This window comes from Pagrus pagrus (genome assembly GCF_965226575.1).
Source record: "Pagrus pagrus genome assembly, chromosome: 13".
NCBI classification, from domain to species: domain Eukaryota; kingdom Metazoa; phylum Chordata; class Actinopteri; order Spariformes; family Sparidae; genus Pagrus; species Pagrus pagrus.
In genome coordinates, this window is record NC_140197.1 from 9,446,633 (window position 1) to 9,474,238 (window position 27,606).

The following is a 27,606-nucleotide window of genomic DNA, read 5'->3' on the forward strand; positions in this document are numbered from 1 at the left end:
TAAAGTATCTTTCTGAATACGGTTTTATTTGCATTTGTGTAAAACTCCTTTATCGATAAGGTCATTTTTTTCACTTTGAATTAAAGATTTTTTTTTTCATGCATTCCTAAGGACCCTTTAAATTAAATTAAAAAACTGCCACTTAATTGGAAAACACTGAGAAACATCTTCATCTCCCTTCATCTCTAATTTTAACTAATTTAATTTGTTTTATACTACCCGGCTTGTACTAAAATGTTTTTAAAGTTTGATAAAGACGCAACACTCACACGCAACACTGTCTGCCAAAAGACATATCAGAGAGAAGAATCATTCTTTTCCATTTTATTAAGTTCCATATACATCAATATTTCTTCAGATGTAATACAAAAAAAGAAAAAGAAATCCAGTCAAAATCTGACAAATTTTTACAAACAGGGCAGGAACCTTCAAATACACGGTTTCATCCTTCTCAGTCAGTCACTACTGCAGAGCAATTCATTTACAATAGCTTATTACCGTACTTTCAGTAGGTTATAGAAGTTTAACCAAGCAGACTACTGATGTCCAGATATTTAGTACAACTCTCTTTCATGCCACTTCAGACTAAACAATGAGTGGAAATGGGAGAAAAAAAGTTGTTCCACCGCGACATCTGTATTTAGACACAAAACTCTTGATGCGTTACGCTCAGTGAAACTCAGCCATTGTATGTCAGTATTCAGTTTCCTATTTCTCGTTGGACATGATGACCTCAAGGATGGCCTGAGGGGTTTTTAACAAGAAAAAAATAAAAAGACTGAGATAAAAAAAAAAAAAAGAATATGGAAATGTGAGCGCTCCTTAAGAGTCTTTTCTCAGAGGTAAACTTTCTTCTGAAATGCCTCAGTTGTTCACGCTCCTCAGCACAGTCCCACTGATGAAGACCAGGTCCATTAAAGGTCCCTTAGAGCTCAAATGGGCAGAAGGCAGCTCTGCCTGAACAGTCCTGTGAAAGCAGCAATGCTGGTCGCATAGACAGTCAGAGGAGCAGATCCCAAACACATGACGAGGCAGAGGAGTCTGTCACAGAGTTACAGTTCAGAAAAGCCATATTCTTGGCAAGTGCATTTTGTCTGAGCAATGTGCGATGCTTTCTAAGAGGCTGAAGAACACTGTAGCTTGTTGTTATGAGACCTACAGGATGTGGAGAGAGGGGAAAGTTGAGAGCCCTTCACATTTTGTTTCTTGTTGTGACATCTCAACAGACACAGACACAGAGGATGCAAAGGGGTCGACAGAGGATCCTGCAGCCATGTTGCTGTAATTGACCGGGAATGCCTTTGTTACTGAAGCAATCTTCCACAACTACAAACTGAGGTTACTTTGTGAAGTGAGGAGCAGGAAGAGGTCAAACTCCTCACTCTTTGTAGTACATTATAGTTTCATAAAATAATACCATCTAAAAGGATTTGTTTCAGAATTATTTAAAACATTCAAATACAGAGTCAGATATATCTTACAACCACTGTACATGATTAAAAGTATGTACATTCAAGACGACCACCTTTAACAACCAGTTAAATCAAACTCAAAGGGACGTAACGTACAAAACTTCTCATAAATATTTCTCTATAATAAAATATGCAGCTTTACATTTATTTTTTTTTTTACATCTGGTAAGGTCAACACGTTATTAAATCCAACTCAGATGTATAACAGAAAGTAAATCAAAGGGAAGGAACTAAAATGCATTTAAAAACATCCTAGCTTCTGTGATTCATAATGAGAAAAGGCCAGATTCAGAGAAGTGAGAAATGAGAAAAAAGCATGTCCCTCAATTACATGATGAACACATGTCAACATGGCTGCTGTTTCGTGATTAAGCTGAATATTATAATGGTTTTTGAAAATGTTGAATTGGTGGCATTTACGTGAAAGCACATTTGGTGTTTGTGTGTGTGTTCTTTTTTCTTTAGTCATGGTTATTTTTTCTGGAAACACAAAGTTTCCAGGTCATTATTATTAGAGACCCCAGCATCCAGTCCATCCAGACTGGCCCACTTAAGAATCTGACAATCTGTAAGAAAGAAGAGAATGGGATGGCATAAATCAAAGGCATGCAGCAAAGGTGAACAGACACAAATGCAAGATGAGACACTGTACAGATGTAACACGGCACACAGTTCTGGTAAGACATCAGACATACAATAAGGCCAAAAAGGCTGAGACCACTCGTTAAATTACTTCTATTTTGCCTTTATTACAAAAGACAATATAAGCATAAGATAATATGAGTGAAAAGTTAAATCTTTGAAAAAATGTCTATGAATTTCAGAATATGTTACTGTTTGGTATGCGCCCCCCCACCTTTTGCTGTAATGACAGCATGCACTTGAGCTGGCATGGACACAAGTTTGTGCAAAACCTGATGACTGCCAGCACGATGACTGCCCCAATAATAGTTCAATGGGGTTGAGGTCAGGTGACTTCTCCGGTCTTCAAGTAGTTCTTGCAAAGCTTTGAGGTGTGTTTGAGGTAAAGTTGCACAAACTTGTGGAGTCCATACCAGCCCAAGTGCATGCTGTCATTTAAGCAAAAGGGGGACACAACAAATACTAAGATATTCTGAAATAACATTTTCAGAGATTCAACTTTTCACTCAAATTGTTAAGCTGATATTATCATTTGTAATGAACAAAAAAGTAAAACATTTGAAACAAATGCAAAATAGAAGTAAGTTGACTACTTGTTCAGACTTTACGACCCTACTATATTGTCTTAAAGTTTGTCAGCTCTGTTGGTTTTAGTATGGCCAAGCAACCCTTCGACACATTCAACAGTGAAAGCCAACTCTAGTCTACAAGTTAAGCACATTCTACTGCAAAATAACACTTACTACACATGCTAGTGGTATAAACAAAAGTAAAAAGTGAAACAGGCATTAATGCAAAAATAAGGAAAAGAACCAATGAAACACTGAGATGCAAAAGAGTCAAAGCTTTGAAGCACACAACCACAGGTATGAAAAAGGAAAGAGAGACTTGTGGAACCTTGAGAGTCTGCAGTGCTAGGAGCGCCCAACCTTACCTGCTCCCTTTGAAACCTTTAAGCTTCTGTACAAAGAAGGCTTCAAGCACCTCTGCACACTGAAAGAAGGGCGTGTCGTTGGGGTTGTAATAGCGGCAGTTGTCGAAGATTTTGGTCACGTCGGCCACAAACTCTGTGAGCTTGTGGTAATGTCGCTTCTGCAAACGGGTTTCCATTGTGGAGAAGTCTACAAGGGGCAGAAAAATATGTGTATTAACATTTCCCTCATTAACAGATATCATGAAATCAACAGTATGTGATGCACTTTTAATCTTTTTATCTGGATTATTTCATCAGTTTAGGGACATTAAAGTAATACCTTCCACAAAGAGAGGAAGACACAGTGGACATTTTTCCAGGGTTGAAGGGAATTAGAAGTCATTCACAATTAACCATCATTCGTTCTTACCCATTGGCTCCTTGATTACACGATAATAATCAGGTGCGTCGTGGGGATCCACTGGTTCAAGGAAAGGCCATGCCATTTTGTGAGACTGTTGAAATAACAAGAAAAGATTTCAGAATCCCTTTTTCAAATGGGCACTAATAATAGCAAAACCAGGAAGGACCATAAATTATTTGCCGAAATTGAAAGCTATTTCACTGGATGCTGAATACGTTTTGAGAAGGGTTTATGTTTAATCTAAACATGGCTCTAAATCACAAACCAGAAGTCACAGTTCAAACACTGGTTTATTATCTGAACCCTTCTAATTTGCCATTCACATTTCAAGCCAATTGTGAATATGACTTCAAAATGAATCTTTATGATGATGATTGTTGTTCTCTGGTTATAAAGTAAACTGCATTAAGAGGGAAATGGTTCCCTTCAACACTAACATCACTGATATTTGAGAATGACGCTGCCGGCCCTTTAAAAGCAAAAAGATAGACCTGAAAAAACACTGTTACTCATATCGATATGGGGTCAGGTCGGGCTGTTAAAATGAATATTGCATCTTGAATATCTTTTTCAATTCATCCATATCCACTAATTTTCCACTACAATGGTTTTACAAGATTAGCTTTATAATGACGTTTTATGTAGCAGGAATAAAGAATATTGTCTGAGGAGTGCTTACTACAACAGGATAATGTGGGCAGTTTGGAATGGTGATAAACAAATTAAAAGTTAATGTGGTTTTATTAAAAAAAACAAAGAGCCGTAGAGCAATAGATACAGTAGGTCTGGCTGCACCAATTCTCATTCTGGTATAGTGGAAAAAACGCCCTGGTTTGTTTGAAATTGTCTTGGGCAGTCCTAAACACAGCTGCTGAGGGGACCCCTGAATAATAGCGTTTTATAAATAGTTGTTTTGCATATAGGGAGGTGAGTCCTGCCATTAAAAGGGCTAAATCCCTGCAAAAGAAGAGGTAAAAGCTGCTAGCTTGTTTAAGATTGTACTGCAAGTGACCAGATTAGGGTAATTTGCCTTTTTTTTAGCGTGTAGATTACTAGCTTGGAGGTTGTTATTGTTGTTTCATGTAGGCTTATACCAACTGTCTATATCAGGTGACTCAGGCTATTTCATATATTAACTGGTTGTTTTTCAGCCTTCTTCTGAAGCATTTTTTATTTCACTTCCATCCAACTCAAAATGTAATGTTGTTTACATTATGATACAAGTAGAGATAGTCTGACATAGATAGGTTAAATACCTGTAACGAGCGCAATATTCTTTTCAAACCCTCATAGTCTTTGTCAGTGAGCGGCGTGAGGACTGTCATGGCATCTTCTGTTGACTGACACTGCGGGCAGACATATACATCAATGTGATTGGCCTCACTCTGCAGGATGCCCACACAGCGCCCGTGGTACCAGTTCTGACAGCGGTCACAGCCAATGTAAAACCTGTGGGTGAAAATTAGATACATCGTGGTGAACACAACAGTGGAGGTTTCATAGGTCAAAAAAAATGAGGACTGAATATGTCTAATGTTTACACTTAGTTATGTAATTTATAAAAGGCCATACTGTGATTCGTCATAAGGTGTCCTGCAGATGCAGTATAACTCCTCATTGCTTCCTCCCTCCTGACCACGTTTGCAGTCATTACATACAAAGTCCTCCAACTTCTTGGCCTCTTTCTCTGTGATACCAACACACGCGCCATGGAACCAGTTGGAGCACAGGTCGCACCCGATGTAAAACCTGAGAGAAATACATCATCTTAATTTTGTCTTGTCATAACAATGATTAAATTCAGTGTGCAGCACACGTGTTGTACAGTGGCATGTTGACATGTAATCACAGTATTTGAGCTTACTTCGACTCGTCGTAGGGCGTTTTGCAGATACAGTACAATTTGCTGTCCTTCTTGTGATCCTTTGAGGTAGAGGAGAGTTTCTTCTTCTTCTTGTGTTTCGATGAGCTGGAATCTCTGTCCTTGTCTCTGTCTCTGTCCTTTTCCCTGTCCCGATGTCTGTCACGCTCTCGGTCTCTCTCCCTCTCTCGATCCCCGTCTCTGTCTCTATCTCGGTCTCTATATCTGTCTTTGTCCTTGTCCCTGTCCCGTTTCTTGTCCTTGTCGTGATGCCTGTCCCGATCCCTGTTTCTGTCTCTGTCTCTGTCCTCTTCCCTCTTACGCTTATGGGATGATGAAGGCGAGGGTCCTGTGTGTGGACTGTGAGAGGAATGTGTGGATTGAGAAGGATGGGAGGAGTGGGAAGCGGCAGCCTTGACTGTTGCTGCAGCAGCCTGGGCGATGGCAGCTCTCGCTTTCTCCTTTTCTTTCTGTAGCCTGGCTATGTCCCGCCTCAGCTCCTCCTAAAAAAGACAAAAGACATGGAATATAATTCATTTAATGCAGGAGAATGGTTCCTGGATATCTTGACTATTATAGCTATATAGTGTGCTAACCTGTACTTGCAGCTGCAGCTCCTTGTCCAGCAGAGCCCTCTTCTTCAGGATCTCAGCCTTCAGCTGTTCTTTGTGCTTGTACAGCAATGCAGTCAGCTTGGTGGCGTTCTGTTTGGAGCGTTTCTGCTCCACCACCTCCTCCTTCTTTCTCTTCTTAGCTGCCTGCTTCTCGTCCTTCTCGATCTTGTCGAGGATGAACTTCATCACCTGGTTGCACACGATCATTCTAAAAAACAAAGGACAACAGAAATTTATATTAGGAAAGATGGACAACAAGACCTGAGGAAAATATCATAACGCTCCACAATTTTTCAAAATTAAGTCCCAGACCTCTGGTTCTCCTCTCGCTCAGCTGCAGCCAGGCTCTTCCTCTGTTTCAGCTGTTCTGCTGTAGCATTCTGCTTCACCACCACCTGACAACAAAGAAACGCAACATTAATATTCACGGTATGCATTTTCAAAAATAAATGAGGCAGTGTAAATTTTTGAGTCACACCTGTTTTTGGATGCCATCCCCGGGGCTAACAGCCTGCAGGTTCTGCTCTTTCTGTTCCCTTTTAGCCTCATGGTGTTTCTTCTTCTTTGGTTTTGGTTGCTGCTGTTGCTGTTGTTGCTGCTGCTGCTGCTGCTGCTGCTGTTGCTGCTGCTGTTGCTGTTGCTGCTGCTGCATCCTCTGGAGCTGCTCCTGCACGCTCGCTGGCGCCTGTATGGTCACCATGTTCTGGATCTGGTGGGCCTGGATTTGCCCCCCAGTCTGCTGGATCTGGATAGGCAGCTGTAGTTTGATCTGCTGAGGAACTGCGCCCCCCTGCTGCTGCGCCTGTGCCTGGATCTGAGCTTGAATCTGGGCAGCGACATGAGGTGGCAGAGCTGAGAGGAGCTGGACCGGCTGCTGGAGGCCTGGGACTGTGATGAGCTGATGCCTGATCGGAGACTGGACCTGAAGCTGAGGCTGCGCTTGAACTTGAGTTTGGTTCTGAGGCTGGAACTGCACTTGGAGCTTCGCTTGGACTTGGGGTTGGGCTTGGACCTGAAGCTGTTGCTGGACCTGCGGAGGTGACTGCACTTGAAACTGGGGCTGAGTTTGGACCTGGGGTTGCTGTGTGGCCTGAGGTTGAGGCTGAACCTGGCTCTGTTGCTGGAAGTGGACCTGAACCTGGGGATGGAGTTGGGTTTGGATCTGGGGCTGGAGTTGAGCTTTGGCCTGAGACTGAACCTGGGGTTGAGGTTGGACTTGAGGCTGTTGCTGAGCCTGGGGCTGGGTCTGAGCTTGTGTTTGAAATGGAGCTTGTACCTGGGGATGATACTGAGGTTGGACCCTTGACTGGAGCTGGGCTTGAGCTGTGGCCTGGACCTGGGGTAAGGTTTGGTTTTGGGACTGAAACTGCACCTGAGGTTGAGTTTGAGTGAGGGGCTGTATTTGGGCTTGGGGTGGTTGCTGAGTTTGTGGCTGGAACTGAACTCGGACCTGGGGGTGGTTTTGGCCTTGTGCTTGGCCCTGAATGTGTGGCATCTGCTGGACTTGGCCATAGGGCTGGACCTGAATCTGAGCACAGATCTGGGCTTGACGCTGGGTTTGGGGCTGCAGCTGAGGCTGTGTCGTTCTCACAGCAGTAACAACAGAAGAGACTGGAGATCCCTTCATATGAACCTGCACTGCTGAGACTGGAATTTGAGACACTTGCTGCATTGATACAACTGTGGGGTGCTGGACTTGTACTTGAGCTTGAGGAGGAAGAGCTGCTTGAGGCAGAGGGGTAATGGGTGAATGTGTGGAGACTGACGCAGGGGCAGAGGGCGGTGCAGTAGCCAGGGCAGACGACTGAACGGGAGCTGCAGCCAGCTGAGCGGGCTGAACTGGAGTCTGAGCTTGAGATGAAGCAGGATTCCAGACCTGAGGCTGAGCTGCCCTCTGCTCCGTCAGAGCTGCAACAGGAGGGAGAAGAAGCCATGTATTAAAACAAGTCCACCATTGTATACAGTCAGTTTTACAACAAGAGGTGCCAACCAAGCAAGTTGATGAATGTGATCAAATCAGCACAATCGGTATACCTCATCACTGCTAATCACTGCTAAACACTGAAAACATTACCCTCCATTTTATCCAACCAATGCTCATGAAAATATAAAAATATATATTGGTATAGTGGGATGTTTTTGAGATGTTTTTATCATGAAAATAAATCACAAATCAGAGTAGGCCTATATAGACAATGACCTCATGTTTGGATATTTCTTGAAGCTGTTGAAGTTATATTATAGAATAATTATGAAGTTTAATGAAACAATCCTGGAACTTGAACTTCTACCTTTTTTTTTTTAAATACATTTTTACTTTTGAACACTCCGACATCATTGGATTTTTTTTGGATTATACGAAAAACGCATCCCTCCATCAGCTGTGCCTGTGAGTCGTGACCTGGCGCTGCTAGCTTAAAAACACGTGAAGTTTGCAGACTTAGTAGCTAAATCTGAGCTCTGCCGTCATTACTGACATGACAGTGACGAGATCAGGTCAGAGGTGCTTGCACCATGACGCACACCCGCTTTTGTAAAATTGCTAAAAGGCAGACCTATTATGCTTATTCATTTTTTAAATTTTTATTCAGTGTGTTATTTAGGTTCTTGTGCATGTAAAAGATCTTTAAAGTTAAAAAGTTGAAAGTCTGCATCAACACAAGCTTGACATTAGTGTTTTTTTTACCTGGCACTGACGGTGTTGTAAAGGTGGCCGTGACTGGCGTGACGACAGCGTTGGCCACAGCAGCGTGAAAGGGAACAGGAGCTGTGGGTTGGATTTGGGTCAGAGCTTTGCCTGGGGATGGGACAGCGATTTGGGTAGACACAACAGCTATGACGGGAGCAGAGACGGGAGCAAGAGCAGGGGTCGGGACTTGGACAGGTGAGGGAAGAGAGGCAGAAACGGGCATCTGGGCCAAGTTAGAGTGGCCTGAGATTGGGGCTAAAGCTGGGGCAGGAGCAGTAACATGCATCTGGAGAGGAGCTGAGGTTAAGGCTGGGACAGGGCTGAAGGCATGTGTCTGGAGCTGGGATTGAGGTGCGACTTGTCCTGGGACAGGTAGTGACACTGCCGTTTGGGTTTGCGTAGGGAATGAGCCTGGGGTAAGGGTGGAGACTGCATTTTGTGCTGGGGCAAGCACAGGTCTTGCCACTTGGGGTTGTGCGTGGACAGAGGCTGGTGTGGAGGATAAAACCTGGGCAGGCACAGAAGTGGATAATTGAGATTGTGCAGGGGCTGATAATGGTGTAGCAACTGAAACTTGGGTCTGTAGAGGGACTGAGGTTGGGGTGGGGGCCAAACGTGGCATTTGTGTTGGGGCTGGAATAGGGGCAGTCATTTGGGTTTGGGCTAGAGCTGGAGTCGTCTGAACTTGGGCTAGACCTTGGATCTGAGAGGTCTGAGCTACAGCAGGCTTTGGAGGGGAAGCAGTAGTGGGGGATGAAGTTGAAGCTGATGAGGCCGGGGGCATGGGAGTGAAGAGGAAGCGCTGGACTTGGCCATTGGGCATGGCTGCCTGCATTAGCTGCTGACCAGGACCAGGGATGACTGTCACACCCTGTGGGATGATTTGCAACTGTCCCTGGGTCTGGCCCTGACCCTGGATCACCACCGTCAGACCTGGGTTTCCACCCTGCAGAGTTCAGGACAAAACAAATCTAGTCTTCAGCTGTCGTTGATACAAATCTAACCTTTCTATCCATAGCATCATTCAAAACAAAGAGGAACTTCACAACACTTTGCAAATAAAAATGATCGATTGTATGAAAGACCCTAAGAGGAGGTAAAAATTTAAAAAAATGCTCTCACCTGAGCACCCTGTGTTAGCTGCATTAGCTGTGCCATAGTGAGTTTAACTTGACCCTGCTGTGGTCTGTTGGCCTGGGAAGAAACTATGGGTGGCTGTCCAGGTGCTGTGGCAGCTGCGTGAGGTGACGGTGCAGCAGTGCCAATTGCTCTCTGAGCTGCAGTCGCCTGCACAGGTGTAGAGCCAGGCACAGCTGTGGCTCCAGGCTGGCCACGGCCTGTCGGGATCACAGCCTGCTGAGGTTGGCCTAGAAGGGATAAAGGTTGTATTTGTTTATTAATAAGACATGAGCCACAAAGGCGGAAAACAATCATTAGCAAACTAAAAATAATCAGATGGACAGAGCACCTTGTTGAGCAGGACCTCTCGCCACTGCTGTGCCCATGGAGGTAGATGGGGAAGGTGACTGGCTCTTGATCGCGCCAGGCTGTGTTTGGCCTCCTGCTGTGATGGCCTGTTGCACCAAGCATAAGGTAAGACCATCAGTCACCATGCTTAACATTTTAAAATGTTTCCTAATGTGGACAAAGTGAAAGACAACAGACCTGTTGCTGGGTAGTTGAGGCAGAGGTGGTGGCTCTGAGGTTGATGTTGCCAGTTGTGGGATGTAGCGTGCTGTATGTCCTCAGGTTTGCAGGGGGCCCAGAGGGGAATATGCCAACGACTTTCTGCTGGACTACACCTGTTGATAATCCATATTACGTAAGGAAAGAAGCAAACATGCACCAGGTACATGCAGTAATATGTATCAAGAATGTAACGAAGCAGGGAAGCATGCACTGTGTGTGTGCAGAGAAGATCATTAGATGTCTTGTTGGTTTCAAAAAATAATTAAAAATATTTTTAAAAGATCCTGTTATTGATAAAAGTAGTTTATACACAACTTGGATGAAGTTCAGACAAAAAAAACAAAAACAACTAAAAACTAAACAAAAAACACAATCTGCCGCCATACTTTTGGCCATAGAAGCTCTCTCATCCAACGTAAAAAGAAAACAAGAAAAGCACTGATGATGACATCCATGCTCATTACCAATACTGATCACAGGCAGATTTTTCATCCCACATGACACTCTTCCATCCATTTTGGCAAGTGTAAACCAAAACCAGCGGAAATGGATCACACTTGTGCTCCCTACCTCCTTGCGTGGTGGGCATGTTGAGCGTGACAATCTTGCTGTTTGCGGGCAGCGGGAGTTTGGCGGCGAGGACTTGGCCAGCCACAGTCACTGGGCTGCCAGCGATCTGGAAGGTTTGCTCTGAGGTGGCGATGCTGCTAGCCACGGTGGCCACCGAGCCGGTGGAGGCTGCAAGACACACCATGCCACCCTGCGGTCACGCATAGCCATAATGGCCTCCACGGCAGCCAGTCTATGGCTGCGGTGTCCACTGGAAGGTTTGAGTCAACCAACAGGCTGTTATTTAGAAAATTTGGGATCATTACTTTTTGCCGTGTGTTTATAATCTGATGATTAACAGGCTGTCATGTAGCCTTTTGGGATAGAAATTACTCAAAAAAAGTGAAAATTTAATTTCAACACAATTGTAAGTGGACACCACAAGCCAAAAAGTCATTTTGGCAAGCCAATCACATTTACCAATGTAGGAACTTGACACAAAAAAAGATGCCAGTGATCGACTTCTTACAAACTGATGGCGGTCAAATGACAACAATAAAAAACAAAAAATGAAAAAATGAAAAGGGAAAAACCAAAACAAAAGTCTCTTGTGACAAAAAGCTTTGTTTGTCTTGCTCTAACGATATGATGGATGAGAGGTAAAAGAAAAAAATCCAGACATTTAATGTAGGTATGTATGTTCAGATGGGCTGGTGATTATTCAAATACTCTTTCAATCTTCAAATAGACTTCAGCCGCCTTACCTGAGCCATTGTTGGTTTGACCCTGTTTGACCCAGGAGGCAAAGGACTGATGGAAGTTTTTGTCTTGCTGGAAGGAGACGGGAGAGCCCAGTTTGGAGGCTAGGACCATCTTGGTTCCAGGTGTGACCTGACCTGTTCTCTGACCCGTGGACGCCAGGGTGCCGGGAGTGCTGGGGGTGCTGGCTGAGGTGGTGGTTGCTGATGAGGGAGTGGTGGCAGGTGTACCTGGCCTCTGCTGCTCCAGACGTTTCTAAAACAAAAATGTTACAACATATTAGGTCTATAGAGAGTTGGTTGACCTCCCAGTAGAGTGCTGCCCAACTGAAACCTAAACACTGGTTTGAATTTGTGTGTGCAGTGTTCCTACCTGCTGAGCAGCAAGTCTGGCCTGTTTCAGCTGATTCTCCAAATGGGCTTTGACATCCTCTGCTGTCTTGAGAGTGCTGCCAGTCTTTGAAGGGTCAAGACCCTGTGCCTTCTCCCTCTCTATTCTGTAACATCAAAGGGAAAAGTGACAATCTGGTCAATCAATGCTCTAGTAAAACAATGAATTATTGCCAGAGAGGCTCCCTGTGTGTTTCTCACCTTTCTGCAAAGGCCCTGATCTCCCAAAGCTCCAGGTCTTCTTCAGCCACCCATGTCTCCACAGCAATGGGCCCAGTCAACTTGGCTGGCTCCTGCTTCTTGGGCCTCAAGGCGCTTGATCGCAGTCCTTTCCTCTGTGGTGTGGGGGTTTCTACTCACAGGAGACATGAAACAATTTATTCATTATCCTTACAAAGCATTACCAAATGTCTCAAATGCATGTCATGGTCAACTGTAAAATCTAGCATTGTCTGCGAGCAAACGTTTAGCTTTTACCTTTTGGAGTGTCTCTGTTCCCGAGGGGACAGATGATCTTCCTGATGCAGTACTCAGAGCGGATGCCGTAAGGTCCCACGTCTCTCCGTTTTATAATCTCTGTTGTAATGATGTCTGTCTCTGTGGTTTCTATAATGAAAATGAAATGTATTAGCACAATTATTTAAAGTGCAAACTCTTCATGCAACTCTGACTCATCTGTGCATTTGAAGGTGGAGACACCAATGTTTTGTTGGGAGAAACACAAGAAGAGAAAACAGACGAAAACTTTTGAACTAAAACAGAAACTAAAGTCAGACGGCTTCCTCACAGACACTGAGAACACAGGCCCAAAGGAAGTGAAACATCAGTACAGGTGAAGATGAAGTGTGCAGCATTTTCTCACCTTTGCGAGTTGTCCCTACAGAAGCAGAGGGTTTAACAGCCATGTCGTCCCACCTCAGGCAGGCCCACAGCAGCCTCAGCATCAGACTGACCCCTGCCAGAGACCTCACAGTCTGGAGACGGTACCTGAATGGGACAGAGTCATAAAAACATGAGCTCCAAGCACTAAGGATTTTTAGAAACACATTTTAATTTACTGTATTTGTATTTTTGCATCCTGGTAACATGATAGTGTGCTCATGGTTTTAAAGAAATGTCTTTCAATTTCTGATGCCGACATTCATTTGTGTCTGAGCTAAAGTTGGACTATAAATCAAAACACTGTAAGTATAAGTAAAAGTAAAAGAAGATTTTCAACCTGCCATTGTAAACCTAGAGTGCCCGTTCTAAATGTATCTTTTAAGTCTCCCAAACAATCAGTAACAAGATCTAAATGTTTTACCAACCTCCATGTTATCCCAAAAGTGGGCCGAGGTGATGGATAAGGCCAAATATCCGTGGCAGGCTTGGCATTGTAGTTGAAGATGGGCACCTCCCTGATGCTCGCCCTCCTCGCCAGCCTCTTCAGGTCATCGTTTGGCAGGATGAAGATGCTCTTCTTGCTGCTCTTGGTGACAAACTTGCGGTAGGAAGGCAGGGCTGTCCCCGAGCGTGCCTTCTTAGATTTGGAGAACCTGAGGAGGCTGACTCGGTCTCTGGTGGAGTACTCTTTACTAATCATGGAGCTGGTCATTGTCGAACCAGAAGTTCCCATCTTGGTGTCGGTGACTTTGGTCTTCTGTGGGACGACTGCCTTGGAGGTGGGCTGGGTGGTGGTGGTGGTGGCGGTGGTTACAGAGGAGATTGTGCTACCTGCTGCTTCAGATGTCACATCAGACTGAGGAGCGTTTTGTGTCTCTGCGGCAGTCTTCAAACCTTCACTACTGTTATTGTCGGCACTATTACTATTCAGGCAAGAAAGGCTTGAGGATGGAGGCTTCACGGGTACTGTTCCTTCTTTTTCATTCATATTCAGAGTGTCTCCTTTCTCTGCCACGTGGTTCTCTAGTTTTGGCACTTTCAGGGGAGGTGGATGACACATGTCAGACACATCGTTTTGTGAGAGGTTTCCATTCATCAGAGACTTGACAGGCTCTTTCTGAGGCTCTTTAACATCACCTGGGACTCCACTGGCTGCGTCTGAGTTGACGTTTGAGTCTGTGGCGATGGGAACTCCTGCTTTCCCGTTCATCTGCATCGGACTGGCCTTGCTTCGGTCAACCTCCGTGCTGTCTGTGTCGCTCTGTCCGCCGCCTTGTTCCATTTTGTCATACCCACGTTTCTTAGCACCCTCTCCCACTACAGCCACCTCTGACTTCTGTGTTTTTTCTTTGCTTTCTACTGCATCTGATATATAGTTGTTTTTACTGTTGAGCTCAGTGTTTGCTAAAGGTCCTCCATTCACTTCTTTGTGAGCTAAGGCCTCTGCACCATTCCCCTGCACAGCATTTACCTCCATCTGTTTGCTGTGGTTGGGTGCTGTGATGTCTGACTTGACGTCCAAGTTGTCTGCCTTTACCTCCATCTTCTCCTGCTCAAAGTTAAGCTTCTTAACCACATGGTCTTTAACTTGAACACTGTCCTCCTTCTCTTCTTTTACACACGGCGTCAGAGCAGACTGCGGTTTGCCCAGTGTGGATCCTTCAGTCTTGACAGCGGAAGCAGGCTTCGCAGCAGCCATTTTGGACAGCAGGGCCGCCTGTCTCATCCGCTCTAGCCTCTGCTTCTCCTCCAAGGTGAACTGTTTGACACGGCGCTCCAGAAGTCCATCCAGTTTGGAGGGTCTGACCTTCTTCTTATAGGCTGTCCGCAGCTGGAAGCCCTCGCTGACGTTCACAACATCGTAATAGGGCTTTGGTGCTGCGTTCTCCTCCGTCTTGGGTTGTTCATCTTTCTGGATTGGTTCTTCAGTCACAGGCTGCACAGAAGGCGAGGAAGGGCCTTTGTCTTCAGCCTTATCTAGAACAGAGAGTAACAGAGCTCAGTGGATGGTGAAGATTTATAACCATTCACAACCTTTATCAAGGAAAATCAAAAGATAAAGTAGAGATCATTTAATTTCAAACATTTACCTTTCTCACCACTTGAAGAAGCAGTTTCAGAGCAGGGGTCAACCTCCATTTTTTCATCTTCTCTTTTCTCTTCTACATTTGTTCCCCTCTCCTCCTCTGTGGGGTTTTCTTCCTCTTTGGGGGTCTGAGGTTCGCGGTCCTCCTCTGATGAAGTGCTCTGTGCTGACACAGCTACGGATGCTTGTTTATTGTCGTCATCCACAGTGTTTTGTGTAGACTGCTTCTCAGTTTCCCTCAACTTTTTCTCCTTATTTGTGCAAGCTGCTGCATTTTCCTTGCTCATTTTAGCTGCTATAAAGACAGTGGGAAGAAAATGAGAACACGAGCCAAACATGCCAGCAGCAGGAGAATACATCGAGGAAAATTATGCCAGTTTAACCCTTACCCTCCAGTTCTTTGCGGTAGTTTACGTTTGTGTTCCCTGGTAGCTTTGGAACAAACCGCGGCACTCGAGTCTTACTGACCCAGCTCCAGCCGCCATACCCTGTCACTCTGTACTCCTCGCCCTTCTGCTTCCACACCTTCATAGAAAAACACGCAAGTAAGCCACAAAATAATGACGTTTTCAGATGAAGAACCACAATGACTTCAGAGAACATTTGTAAAACTGACAAACAAAAAACAAAATCTCACAAAATGTGTACGTCAATATGAACACTATATCAATATACCACTGCTTTGATCTTTAAATGCACTAGGTCAGTGACTCCCTACCAGGGGTGCTTGTACTGAAGTATGATTAGTTTATGATTTGAACTCCACAAGTTGCAGTTGACAATGTCTGAGAATTGGTTCTCAAACAGAGGGCTACACAATTCACTAGAAGTAAAGACTAAATAAACATCTGAAACTGTGAGCTAAAACAAATGAATAAACAGTTTAAATGTATAGCTAGTTATAAATAAACTGTTAAAATAGTTCACTAATACTAATTAATACAGTTTAACTAGTTAGCTAAAAGTCATAAGTCGAAAGTTGTTTAATAGTTAGCTAGAAGTAATAAAAAGGGCGAAATTTGCTGTACGTATTGAATCAACGGTTGAACATGTTAGCTAAAAGTAATAGATAAATGTTTATATTTGTTAGCTAAAAGCACTGAATAAACAGTTAAAATAGTTAGCTACAGCTAATCAAAATAGTGGGCTCAGAGTAATGAATAAACAGAAAAAGAATCAGTACAAATGCCAACCTTATCTGAACAACTTTAACACTGACAGTTCAATTTAATTTATAAAATGTTGTAACTACATCAATTTTATACTCTTAATAGTGTTACAATTGTGTGTTAAAAGGTTCAAATCAATTCAAAGTAACTCATTAGGAACATTAGCTTGGTGCTAATAAAAGGCTGTGTGGACTTTAAATCTGCCTAAGATCAGTATGTGTGAAGTAAAACCTCCTCCATGAATGACAGACAAAAGAAGTTGCTATTTTACCTGGTGCTTGATGGGGATGGTGTACTTCACCCAAGTGGCCTGCTGCAGTGTCTCCTCATCCTCGAGTTTTTTCTCTCTCTTTTTCACCTTCTCCTTCTCCTCCCGCTCCATGGAGGTCATGCGATGTAGCCTGAAGGAGGAATGCATAGTGTATAACCAAGATGTAAGGTGCGAAGGCGGTATTGAAATAGAAAAGTTATAATTGAGTCTGCTGCGTGTTTAGTGAAGAAGTTCACACCAAGCAGGCTGAAGAAATCACTGCTGTAGTAGCTTTACTCCTTGAGAATGCACACTATATGTTAGTGTGCTGTTAGTGTGAGTAACCAACACTTGTTTGACTGCCATACTGTTCATGCATCTAGTTTGTCCTTTACCTTGTGTGTCCAAGAGAATCTTTCCATACAGGCAGCATGACCACTGGTTTGATGGCACACTCTAGTATGGCCAAGGCCAAAGCAAACTCCCTGGCCTTGCTGCACATCTGCACTGCTTTGTTCCAGTTGGTCCTAGAAAAACAGAGACAAACGCTGTTAAACAACAGATAAAACAGCACAATGCTAAAACAGCCCATGCTAAAAAAAAAAAAAAAAAAAACGAGCACATTTTTCAAGACCTAAAATGATTTTTTCTTTGTACCCTTAAAAGGAATTGTTGGACATTTTTGGGAATTATTTGCTTTCTACTTCAAATCAACCTGTGAGACCTGAGTCATACCTGTGTGATGCCCAGTTAGGATGCATGAATGGTCCAGGGACGTTGGTCTCCAATTGGATGATGGTGAGACGCAGGGTGGAGACAGTCAGGCTCCGCGAACCGTAGATGGAGCCGTTCCACTTGAACTCCGCTGCCGTGGTCAAGCTGAACTTGTGGGATAGGTGACGTCTCTTGTCGTGGTCCTCGCGGTGCTGGTGCTTGTTTAGGGCCAGGACGTTGGTGCTGTACTGGTTGTGGTAGACTCTGTATTTACCCTCCTGGCCCAGTTTGAACAAGTTGTTCAAATTCACTATTAGGTCCCGTTTTAAAAAACTGAGACGTGTAGCGTCACCGTCAGACCGTACAGGAGAAGACTGAAACATGAGATGGAACATTACATTCAACATTATAATTATTATTATTAGACATGATAACACTTCTTCTTGCTTCTTTTTAAAAGGATGCAGATGCAATAATTTAAATATATATACAGAGAGGTGCTATAGACTCAATTTAGTTAGTACTCAAGTGTTTTTCACTATAAGTAGTCCCCTCTCTTATTATTTAACACATTTCTGTCAAAAAGAATCAAAAATAACTGCAGAATTATACAACATTTTTGTTCCAAAGACACACACGCCTCACCTCTTTGCTGTCTCTGGGCGTTTGGTTATTTGAATCCTGTCCTGCTGTTCTCCCACTCTCGCCCTTGACTCTTTCGTTGTACTCATCTGTCATTCAGAAAGCAACAAACTCAGGTTCCATTCAAACCGAGACACAGAATTTAAAACAACTGAACTCATTACAAAATCTGTGATGTTTACCTGTCCCATCCTGGCTGGTGAAAGAGGACTGAGAGGAGCGATCAACCAGGTCAGGCTGCTCTGGTTTCCTGAGGCTCCCACTTCCAGAGACCTGGCTGCTGCCACTACTCGCCTCTGGCTGAGAAGATGGCTGCTGTGGACTGTCTTGGGTAAGGGCCTGTGACTCGTCAGGGTGCTTGTCTTCCCTGCTAGACTCTGCTTTTGCATCCTCTTCTGTAAAAAGTATTAAAAAATTAAGAAAAGACCGGGCATGGGCGTAAAGCTTAATAGGGATGCAAGGAGTGAGACTGAATGACATTAATTACAAGCATGCTTTAGGCAAAGACAGCAGCTGTGTAAACACACACAATTACAATGATATTGATAAATATTCAACCTCTACAATTAGGAAACTCAATATAGCTCGACCAGAGCAACGATCTTAAGGCTAGAAATTTGCATATGACCAAAAAACTGGTGAAAAAGTAATAACTTTAGGTGCTTCATCAGTGCAGCCAGGCCTAGAAACACAAACCCATCTTGGAAAAGAGTTTACACAAATCCAGAACAAGCTGTTCACTTGCGGCAAAGCCAAATAAAGACACCAGCCATGCCTTTGAGTTGTTCGAGGAGAGGGTCCTGCATATATATGTGGCTCTTTGTTGAGGAGGTAGCAGGTGTGCCTTCCAGGCAGAGAGCCTTTTGTCTGAGCAACAGGAGCCCACCCAAATGCCCGTAAATTGGAAAGAGAATAAGGAGCTGCTTGTGACAGACGTGGCGTGCTAGCTGCTGCCAGGGACGCTGTCTAGCACAGTGCCAAAAGTGTGCTTTTCAAGACCATTAGAGCAGCAGACAACATATAACAAGACGAGAAATGAATGCAGCACAAATAAATGGAACACTTATCTGCCACAGCAGGCGCTGATTGCAACAGCTTTAGTTTTCAAGCTTAGAGGAGGTGAAGACGAGACAAATGGCTGAAAATGGCCTGCAACAGCTTCAGATCTCTCAGGAACAATTAAATGAGGAGAAAAATATATTCCCACTATCCAATTAGACGTTTACCGAAGATAATAAAGAGATGCTGTCAAAAGGGATTCAAAAAGGATCAGGCTAATTGCGGTCATTCCAATGTGGCATGAGTGGTGAGAGCTGTAATGTTTTGTCTGAGCCACTGGACGTAATGCCCTCTCTGTTATTTATGTCCAGGTAGAAGCACACAGACACACAAAGCCCACATTAAAAGTGTGTGCCATTCATGAGGGCTGAAATTCAGCTGAGGAAACACAATTGTGCACTGGGGAATTTTTAATATAACATGGTCAGAGACACACAGTGCACTGTTTGAAGAAGCCATGTTAAGCAGAAGGGAAAAGCACAACAAGCGTTCCATTAACCAGCAGCCAGCTGACACAATAAGCAGAAACTGTCGAAACAAAAGCAAACCAGACCAGTAATACAATATTTGTGACTAGGATTGCAACATATGAAGCTAAAACCTCAGGGGAACGGCCGCAATGGTCTGTCAGGAGAATTTTGGAAAGATATTTAAAGCCTTGCAGACATGGCAGAGATATAAGAAAATAATAAAAGCAATGGAACACCTACAGTCACCTCAATATTATACTATACTAAGCAAATAATGCCTGTGCTTAGAAATTACCTTAAACTGGTTTAAGAACACAAAACAAATCAATGTAGCCATCCTTGCACACAAAGAGGCAAATGGAAAGGGTGAAAAGGGCAGAGTATGGTTAGCTGCAACTAGCAGAGACAAGCAGACACATGAAGATGGATGTGCAGCCCAGCAGCTGTGTTTGAAGTGGAAGGATGAGCTAAATGGCTGTCCAATAACTGGACACCGGAGTGAACATGAATCTTGTTCTCCAAGTACCTGTCCTGTCCAGCTTTGCCAGCGGAGGGGACTCCCCGCTCTCCGAGCTCTGAGAGTGAGCAGGCTGCGTTTCCTTGCTAGGTTCAAGGGACTCCGTTTTAGGTGCAACTGCGTCCCAGTGGGCTGAGACGGGGTTAGGATCGGACGAGGAGCTCTCCTCTGTGGCAGGGGGAACCACGGCTGCTGTGATATGACATACATACACAGGGTGGAACAGCACCAGCCGAGTCATAATACTGTTTATCAGCAACTCAAGTAGCGCTAAAGGTCTTGATAGTGCTGCAGAGACATCACTGACACAGTTCCAACAACATAAGGACAGCACTTTGCATATGTGAGAAAGCTACACCTGCTGTTACCAGGACTATTAGGTCTACTGTTTAGAGATGCACGTAAGAGAGAATGAGAGGTGAAAATACTGGATATAAAGCTCACTTTTACCCTGTGAACTGGTAACCTCCTTGGGCTCAGAGTCTTTGTGCTCTCCGTTATCGAGCGGCGAGGTGATCTCTTCCTCCGCCATCTTCACTGAGCCCGTTTCTGCTTCCTGCCTGGCCTCCCCTGTTTGCTTCTTTGTTTCCTTTGACTCCCGCCTGATCTTCAGACGCTCTGTGATCACATCTACAAACCAAAGGAAACCTTCATTTTTTAAAAATGAAAAGGTAGCAACTACAAATCCATGCAACACAAGGACTTGGCATTAGATGGTAGCATTTAAATGTAAATGCTCTGTCTTGAGCAGCTGCTTTTGCAGGATGAGATTGCAACATAGTGAATTAGCACTCTCTTTGTCCACAAGGGAGAGAACGACATGAGTTTGTTGGTTTGTTAAAGTATTGCAAAACTACAGTCCATGTGAGATCATACTAATGACTTATAAGGGTGAAAACATTCAAATATTGTTAAGTTCAATAACATTCCTCATTTCTTATGTTTCCACAAGAAGATCAGTTCCTCCGATTAAAAAAATGGGGCTGCAACTAATAATTGTTGTCACTGTTCTTCAATCCGCCTCTTATTTTCTTGATTATCGTTAATCCTTTTGTTTACAAAATGTCAAAAAAAAATAGTGAAAAATGTCCATTATAATTTCCCATAGCTCATTGTGATGTCTCTAAATGCCTTGTCTTCTCCGACCATCAGTCCAAACCCCATAGATGTTAAGTTTACTATCAGTTATGATACAAAAAAGCAGCAAATCCTCACATTTGAGAAGCTTGTTTGGTATTTTGTTGTGTGATTAACAATTCTTATTGCTAATAAAAATTGTTTCAGCTCTACAAAAAGTATTTTAAAGAAGCATCCTCACCCTGCAACTGGAGCAGAACATTATTCCTATGATAAAATGCTACCTCTGACCGGTTAATCTGACCAGTTATATATAAATAAACAAAGATGATAATATATTAGCGTGAACTCCAAAGCTAGCATACATCTAATCAGTAAACTCAGCAAAAAAGCTACTCTGGTCCACACATATCCAAGACCGAGCACATTTTCATTTCTCAGATGGCCATAATCTCCAGAGAAGCGTGTTTCATAACTGTAGTTTTCACTGGGACACAAACAGTTTAAAGGAACACAGGCACTGTGCTGCAGCAGCAGTGGCCTTTAACGGATGAACTATACCAGCAACACCCATAAATCACTTACGATGGTAAAACAAAAACATCATTTCTTCCATTGTGGGCTGCAGAATTCCTATTCAAACGTCTAGTTGTTGACAGAATGCCAGAGGCACATCCCCAATAAAACAGAGTACCCCACTGTCTTTGTGAACTAAAAACCAGGCAGTTTAGTGACAAACACAGGAAAACTGTTACAGATGTCAACCTGTCAAACAGAGACGGAAACCGCTGGCACAGAAATCAAAAGTCGCCTAACCACCCCATCTCCTTGGAGGGAGTCGAGAGGGGAGAACAGTTGCTTGTTGTCTGAGAGAGCGTGAAGCAGGAAGAAAAGGCAGCACCTAACATTTCTGAGTCAACTGTCTTCACAGCACAGCTGCCTGAGGGGAGGAACTGAGTTATCTGAAGCTTAGATAGACTGTGTCGAATTTAAGCCTGCTGGATGCATATAGATACATTTGTTTATGAACAAGATTAAAAGATAATTGTAAGGTTCAAATGTAGCTCTGCATTAATGAAAGAAGATAACTTCAGATCCGTACCGTTGACAGCAGTGAGGTAGGCTTTATTGTTTCCTCTGGCTTTGTTGGTAAGGTCCTCTGTGATGTCCATGTGAGCCTGCACCTCCTCCTTCATCTCCTCCAGGGTGGCATGGAGGTCCATCTCCCAGTACTCCTTATCCAGGCACATCATGAGCTCCTCCAGCTGCATCTTGGTGCTATAGTACCAGATCTTTTTCTTCTCATGCTCGCCGTCCTCCTCACTGGGCAGGTGAGGACAGAAAAGGTTCTTAAATTGACCTCATTTAACTGGGACAATACAAACATATTTACTGTATGAAACAAAGTCATTTTGACACAAAGTTCCGTGTAACTCATTTACAATACCAGGTAAAATTACATCACTGGTGTTGGGTAAACACCTCCTGGATTTTCATGAATTTCCACTGCTGTTATAGAAACATTATCCTCTATTCTCTGGGGATCGTTGGGTTGGATTACATAAACGTTAAACATAGAGAGAACCTTGTACAGGCTAGCTGAAAAAAATCAATTTACATTCTACAATTCAAATGCAATAAAAAGCTGATTCAAAGAGAATTAGCCCAGCCATTTGAGAGGAAAGATAATGAGGTTTGAGATGATACTGAGTGTCAAGGGCAGGTTAAACTGTGACTCTGGCAGACTGCTCATCTACTCATTAATATTCTGTTGGTGCACAACAGTTCAGCTCAAGCACCGGGTACCTTTTTTTCCACTCAAATCAAAAACATTAAAAGACACAGATACAGTCTGACAGTAAGATGAATTCAGCCTCTTTTTTTTTTTTTTTTACAAAGCTCCAACAGAACATAGCTTTGAGGTGAGGATGGGGAGGCAGGAAAAGCATCACTGCCGGTAAAGAGAAGAGGCTTTCATGTCTGTTCTATAATCTCAAGTCAAGCAAATGTTGTAATGTAATTCATGGAAGGATGTTGCATTCTATGCGCCAAGTGATTTTCCAAGTAACTTTCAGTTTCACTCTCCAGCTGGTTTACATTTTAGTTTGGAACAGCACACATGCACAGGGTAGAGACAGGTCTGGTAATGTGAGACTACCTTTTAGGAGACTGTATTCTACAGGCTGCAGTTTTGTTTCCAGGCAGTTTTTTGTCCAAACTTGAGGCCTATGTTGTTACTATCTAGGGTAAATATGCATTTGGCTACTACTATTCATAGTTGCTACTTTGTCACTGCTTCATCTCTATGTTGGCATGTTTCACATAAATGCCTCAGCTCAGGATCTCAGATCTTTACACATCTACATACAGGTAGATGTTAGAGACTACATGAAGAGCTGAGCAAATCACTTAAATAATAGGATTCTGAGTTATGATGTCAGTATGTATCAGGATACGACAAATGTACACAATATCTCCTGTAAAGGAATTAACATATTACTATGCCTGCTCTGCCCTACCCACTGGCTGACACAGACATACAATGTTTCTGTCAACAGTCCACTTTGCTGGTGCATAATTGTGCTTCCTACGGGCAGACATTCTCATTTTGGGCCGATGTCAATATTTTATTTCAAAGTGTTTATCCTCCAATACTGAACTGATGACGTGCCAATCTTATCATGCATCCCTATAAATAACACAATGATGATTACAATACCACTCCGCAAAAAGCTGATATATGATAACACTGAGTTGTTGCCCAGAACCACCTACTTTAATCAACTTGTGAAATGGTTGCAACATGACATTGTGTTTAACCGAGTTACCAGCTGAACACTTTTCCCCCCTGTATTTTCCTCCCTTTTTGTTTTGAATGTATTTTCTTGTAACATCTGTATTGAGTTGATATATAGATGTAGTTGTCCTGGAGTGACTGCACCTCTTAGCTGCTATAATGGTGAAGTCACATCTCAGCATAATTTGACCACTTAACCAAATGAATATCAAGTATTTTCTACTTGTTTTCATTTGTGGTGCTAACTTAATGAATGTTCAAGGTAATTGGTTTTAGGAAATAAAGCCAGCACCACAAAATGAAAAGTAATTCTAGTGAGGGAAGGTCCTAACTTACACAATGATCCTTCTGTTTAGGAACCAGTACTTCCTCTGGTGGCGGTCGTATCCAATAGGCTCTTGGCGGATGTAGGGCCTGTTCTTCTGCACCTCTGTCACACAGTCTGTGACACCAGGCACCTTGTGCGCCACACAAATCTCACACTGCCACTCGTCCTCTGGAACCTCCTCCAGCGGAGGTTTCACACACTCCAGGTGGTAGACCGCTGAGCACGTCTCACAGCACAGCAGGTCGCCCAGACGATGACACACACGGCAGTGGTCGTCATACTGCATACTGCCGTCAGACATCAGCTCCTCACGGGCCATGTTGGTGGTGAGAAACTGGTCCACCAGGAACTGTAGCACCTTGATCTTACTTCCAAGCGGACCGTAGGGATACTCATCCATCTCCTGATAAGGCAGGACATGATGGTACTCCCGGTCGCTCTCACAGTATGCCCGCAACACCTCAGGCCATGTCATGCCATCGATAAAGTATAAAGTGGAGTTGACGCTGTCCTTGAGGTCAGCAGGGCCAAACGTAGTGTTGGAGGAGTCCTCCTCACGCAAGATAGCCTTCAAGAGGGAATTGTGGGTCTCAGCTATTAAAGTGCACTGCTCCTGGCCTACCAGTGCCGCACAGAAGTCCTCAAATCGGAAGGGGGAGAGGCGCAGCACTGTGCTGAAGTTCCGTAGCACCTCGTAGATGGAGGTGGCATTAAGCAGCTCCTCGTTAGTCACCAGGAGGTCCTCAGAGGTGTCAGGAAGCACAAGAGGAGGAATCTCCTTCTCCTCCAGAATGGGAGTGCGAGGTCGTGGAGCCCGTCCTTTTTTCTTCCCTGTATGATACACAAATGATATTAAACCATAAACCATAAACCATAATTACATCACTTTGATCCACAGGATGCAACCAACCCTTCTGTGGGCCTATATAGCAATAACCATCTACAACATTCAGATGGATATGTAGTAAACCAAATTCATATAGTTGTAAATCACATTATTTTCAAACCCACAGGTGCAGTTAACATGCCATGACCATTCACAGAGACAAAATTCAACATATTATATACCAAAATATGAAAATAATGAATTGTGAAGTCTGGTTTGAAAATAAGTGGCAAAGTTTAAAGTGTGCTACTTTGGCTGAGCCGGCTCAACACATGGCCAGTGTGATTAGCTAAATGGGACTGCCTCATCCTGCTGCATGTAGGAAAACATTAGCTGTCATGTCGGCTAATAGCTTAAAAGTTAGTCAAGCCACTCAGTAAAACATCTTTGGCTTGGTGTGACACCGTGAAACACATTTACAGTCGTTTTGTGAAGCGTCCTGGAGTTATGAATTGTAGGGTTAAATAAGTTAAAGGCTGATAGAGCTAAAAAAAATGGCATGCTAGCCAAGCTAAGTTGGTTAGCTAGCTCAAAGCTTTCTTTTGATCACTTCCAAATAGATAATATCATTTTTTATTTACCTAAAGAGCAGTTTGTGTTAGGGTGGCTATAAATACGTAAAGTTGCCGTTATTTAATTAAGACGGACTGTAGGATGACAGCTGACAGCACGAGCTAATTTTGATTGCTAACGTTAGCACGCTAGCAGCTAAGTTATTGCACATAAATGCTACTGAATAATATTTCGAGTTAGAGGCGTTCATGGTCATTCTTAAAATGTGTGTGGAGAAGTTGAAGGGGTGCTTTAAGATGTACTGACAGACAGTAATGGCAACAAGGCAAGCTAATGATACAGCTACCGATTCAATCCACCTGCAGTAGCATTAATGACTGCGGCCTGTGTTCATACACTGTGCATTCTCCATTTTGAACAATAACCTTACTGCTTCCTGCACTGATCAAAAACAACCATCAGAAACATCAGCTGCATTTCGGGGTGTATTTTCCAACACCTGCAGTGTATGATGAGAAACGGTACCACCGCCTGATCATGGTATTTATTTACCCGGAGTGCTGGCGTGTGTGCTCTGACTCCGAAAGCTACTCTCTGTACAGAAGCTGGCATCATCCTCCGCCTCCTCCTCCTCGTCCAGCACATCTTCTTCAAGGCAGTCAGAGTCCTCTTTGAGGGCCTCATCCTCCTCGGACTGAGGTTCCTCCTCAACAAACTCGTCCTCCTCCGACCTCAGACTGACAGCATCGTCGTCCTCATCGCTCTCGTGGTCGTCGTACACCACTGTTTTGGACGCAGGCGTCCGCCTTCCTCCACGACCCCCTCTGCCTCCTCTGCCACCGCCGCCACCTCTACCTCGTCCCCTGCCCCGTGTTGACGCGACGGATCCTCTTTTCTTCTTTCTAGCCGACTTGGGGCTCTCCCTTGTGGGGCTCTCGACGTCCTCATCCCCGCTGTCCCTCAACCTGGGCTTCACATTCCTCCTTGGTCGCAAGCCCCTGGTCGAAGCTGGGGACGGCTCGTCAGCTTGTAGCGGTTTGGGCGGCCTGCCCCTCTTCCCTCTCATGATAAGCGAAAGCTATTATTTGAGTATCCCAATTTTTGCGTTTGTTTAGCCAACACGGGCGCGAGCGAAAACGGAACCCCTGCAAAGCTGGGCCGGAGAGGATTCAGACGGTGCAGTAACCCCGAGAAGCCCCGGTGTCTTTTCGGGTGAGAAAGCTCAAAACGTTAGCCCGGCGTCCCGTTTAGGTTCGCCTAGAGCCGCCATTTTTCTTCTTCTCTGCCTCTCTGGCTGAACAAACAGCAGGCTCTCTCCAGAGGAGTCACGTGGTGACACTGCTTCCAGCTCAGCGGCAACAATGACCGAAATGACTGTTACTACCAATTACTTTCATATTTCAGGCCCCACTTTGACAGTTTTTTTTTTCTTTTAGTGCGGTTTCACTTTTAATCAGCATTCAGTGGAGACATCTGGCTGCTGCATTACCGGAAGTCCATGTAGCTTATTTGGGGATATAAGATGTGAGATAACACACCAGTGCAGTTAATGCAAAGCAAACAAGATAAAACATTGAGGGTATGTTTGAATGCACAGTGGCCAGGTAGTTACTGACATACAGTAGCCCTGCATGATGGGAGGTTAAATAAGGTTATAGTCAAAATGAGTGGATTATTCCTGTAGATTTTCGTTTTAGATGTTTATATCACGGCTGTATTAACGTAACAAGTCAATCAATCCCCTCATTCTGCTGAGTTAGAGTGTAACCAGTAATACATCATATTTGTACGTACGTACTTACGTACCTGACAAGTGCAAACACGTGCGTTAATATTTATTTAGACACAATGACACGTTTTTAATGACTTGTATCATTAATCCGCAACAGTATAACTGATACAGCAATAATGACAGAAGGTTATAGTGCTCCTAAACAAATATTACTTTAGGTTATGTAAACGGAGGTTAGTTGGCATCTGTTTCTTTCCTCAACATTTCAGCCACTACACTTGTTCTGACTACACAGGTGCCACTCATAAGACTACATTTATAATAATTTTATCAAACTTCTCTTCACTTTGATATCACTTTATGTATGTATGTCGGTGAAACCACGTCATATATAGCAGTTGTCGTGGCCGAGTGGTTAAGGCGATGGACTAGAAATCCATTGGGGTCTCCCCGCGCAGGTTCGAATCCTGCCGACAACGTCGA

General features: G+C 43.8%; 1 protein-coding gene across 8 annotated transcripts; it reads right to left on the reverse strand.

Moving 5' to 3' along the window:
• Window positions 1-309: 309 nt before the first annotated feature.
• On the reverse strand, window positions 310-26,700 carry bptf (bromodomain PHD finger transcription factor). Of its 8 annotated transcripts, none has more exons than XM_084372560.1 (32): window positions 25,944-26,700; window positions 24,001-24,823; window positions 21,970-22,190; window positions 20,241-20,420; window positions 19,800-19,979; window positions 17,927-18,139; window positions 17,748-17,833; window positions 17,124-17,476; window positions 16,784-16,915; window positions 16,410-16,539; window positions 15,359-15,494; window positions 14,974-15,264; window positions 13,309-14,860; window positions 12,864-12,988; window positions 12,479-12,607; window positions 12,203-12,353; window positions 11,985-12,108; window positions 11,618-11,867; window positions 10,875-11,042; window positions 10,281-10,417; window positions 10,084-10,189; window positions 9,738-9,982; window positions 8,613-9,561; window positions 6,405-7,834; window positions 6,239-6,321; window positions 5,909-6,134; window positions 5,316-5,815; window positions 5,024-5,200; window positions 4,708-4,900; window positions 3,458-3,542; window positions 3,049-3,235; window positions 310-1,155 (listed from the first exon to the last, which is right to left on the reverse strand). In XM_084372560.1, the coding sequence occupies exons 1-32, from the start codon at window positions 26,455-26,457 to the stop codon at window positions 1,116-1,118; spliced, it is 10,116 nt and encodes a 3,371-aa protein (XP_084228686.1). In that variant the 5' UTR covers window positions 26,458-26,700; the 3' UTR covers window positions 310-1,115. The 8 variants fall into 8 exon arrangements, with proteins under 8 accessions (XP_084228686.1, XP_084228684.1, XP_084228685.1 ...); XM_084372558.1 differs by having other exon boundaries at window positions 19,800-19,982; window positions 20,235-20,420; XM_084372559.1 differs by having other exon boundaries at window positions 19,800-19,982; window positions 25,944-26,699.
• Between the last annotated feature and the right edge of the window lie 906 nt (window positions 26,701-27,606).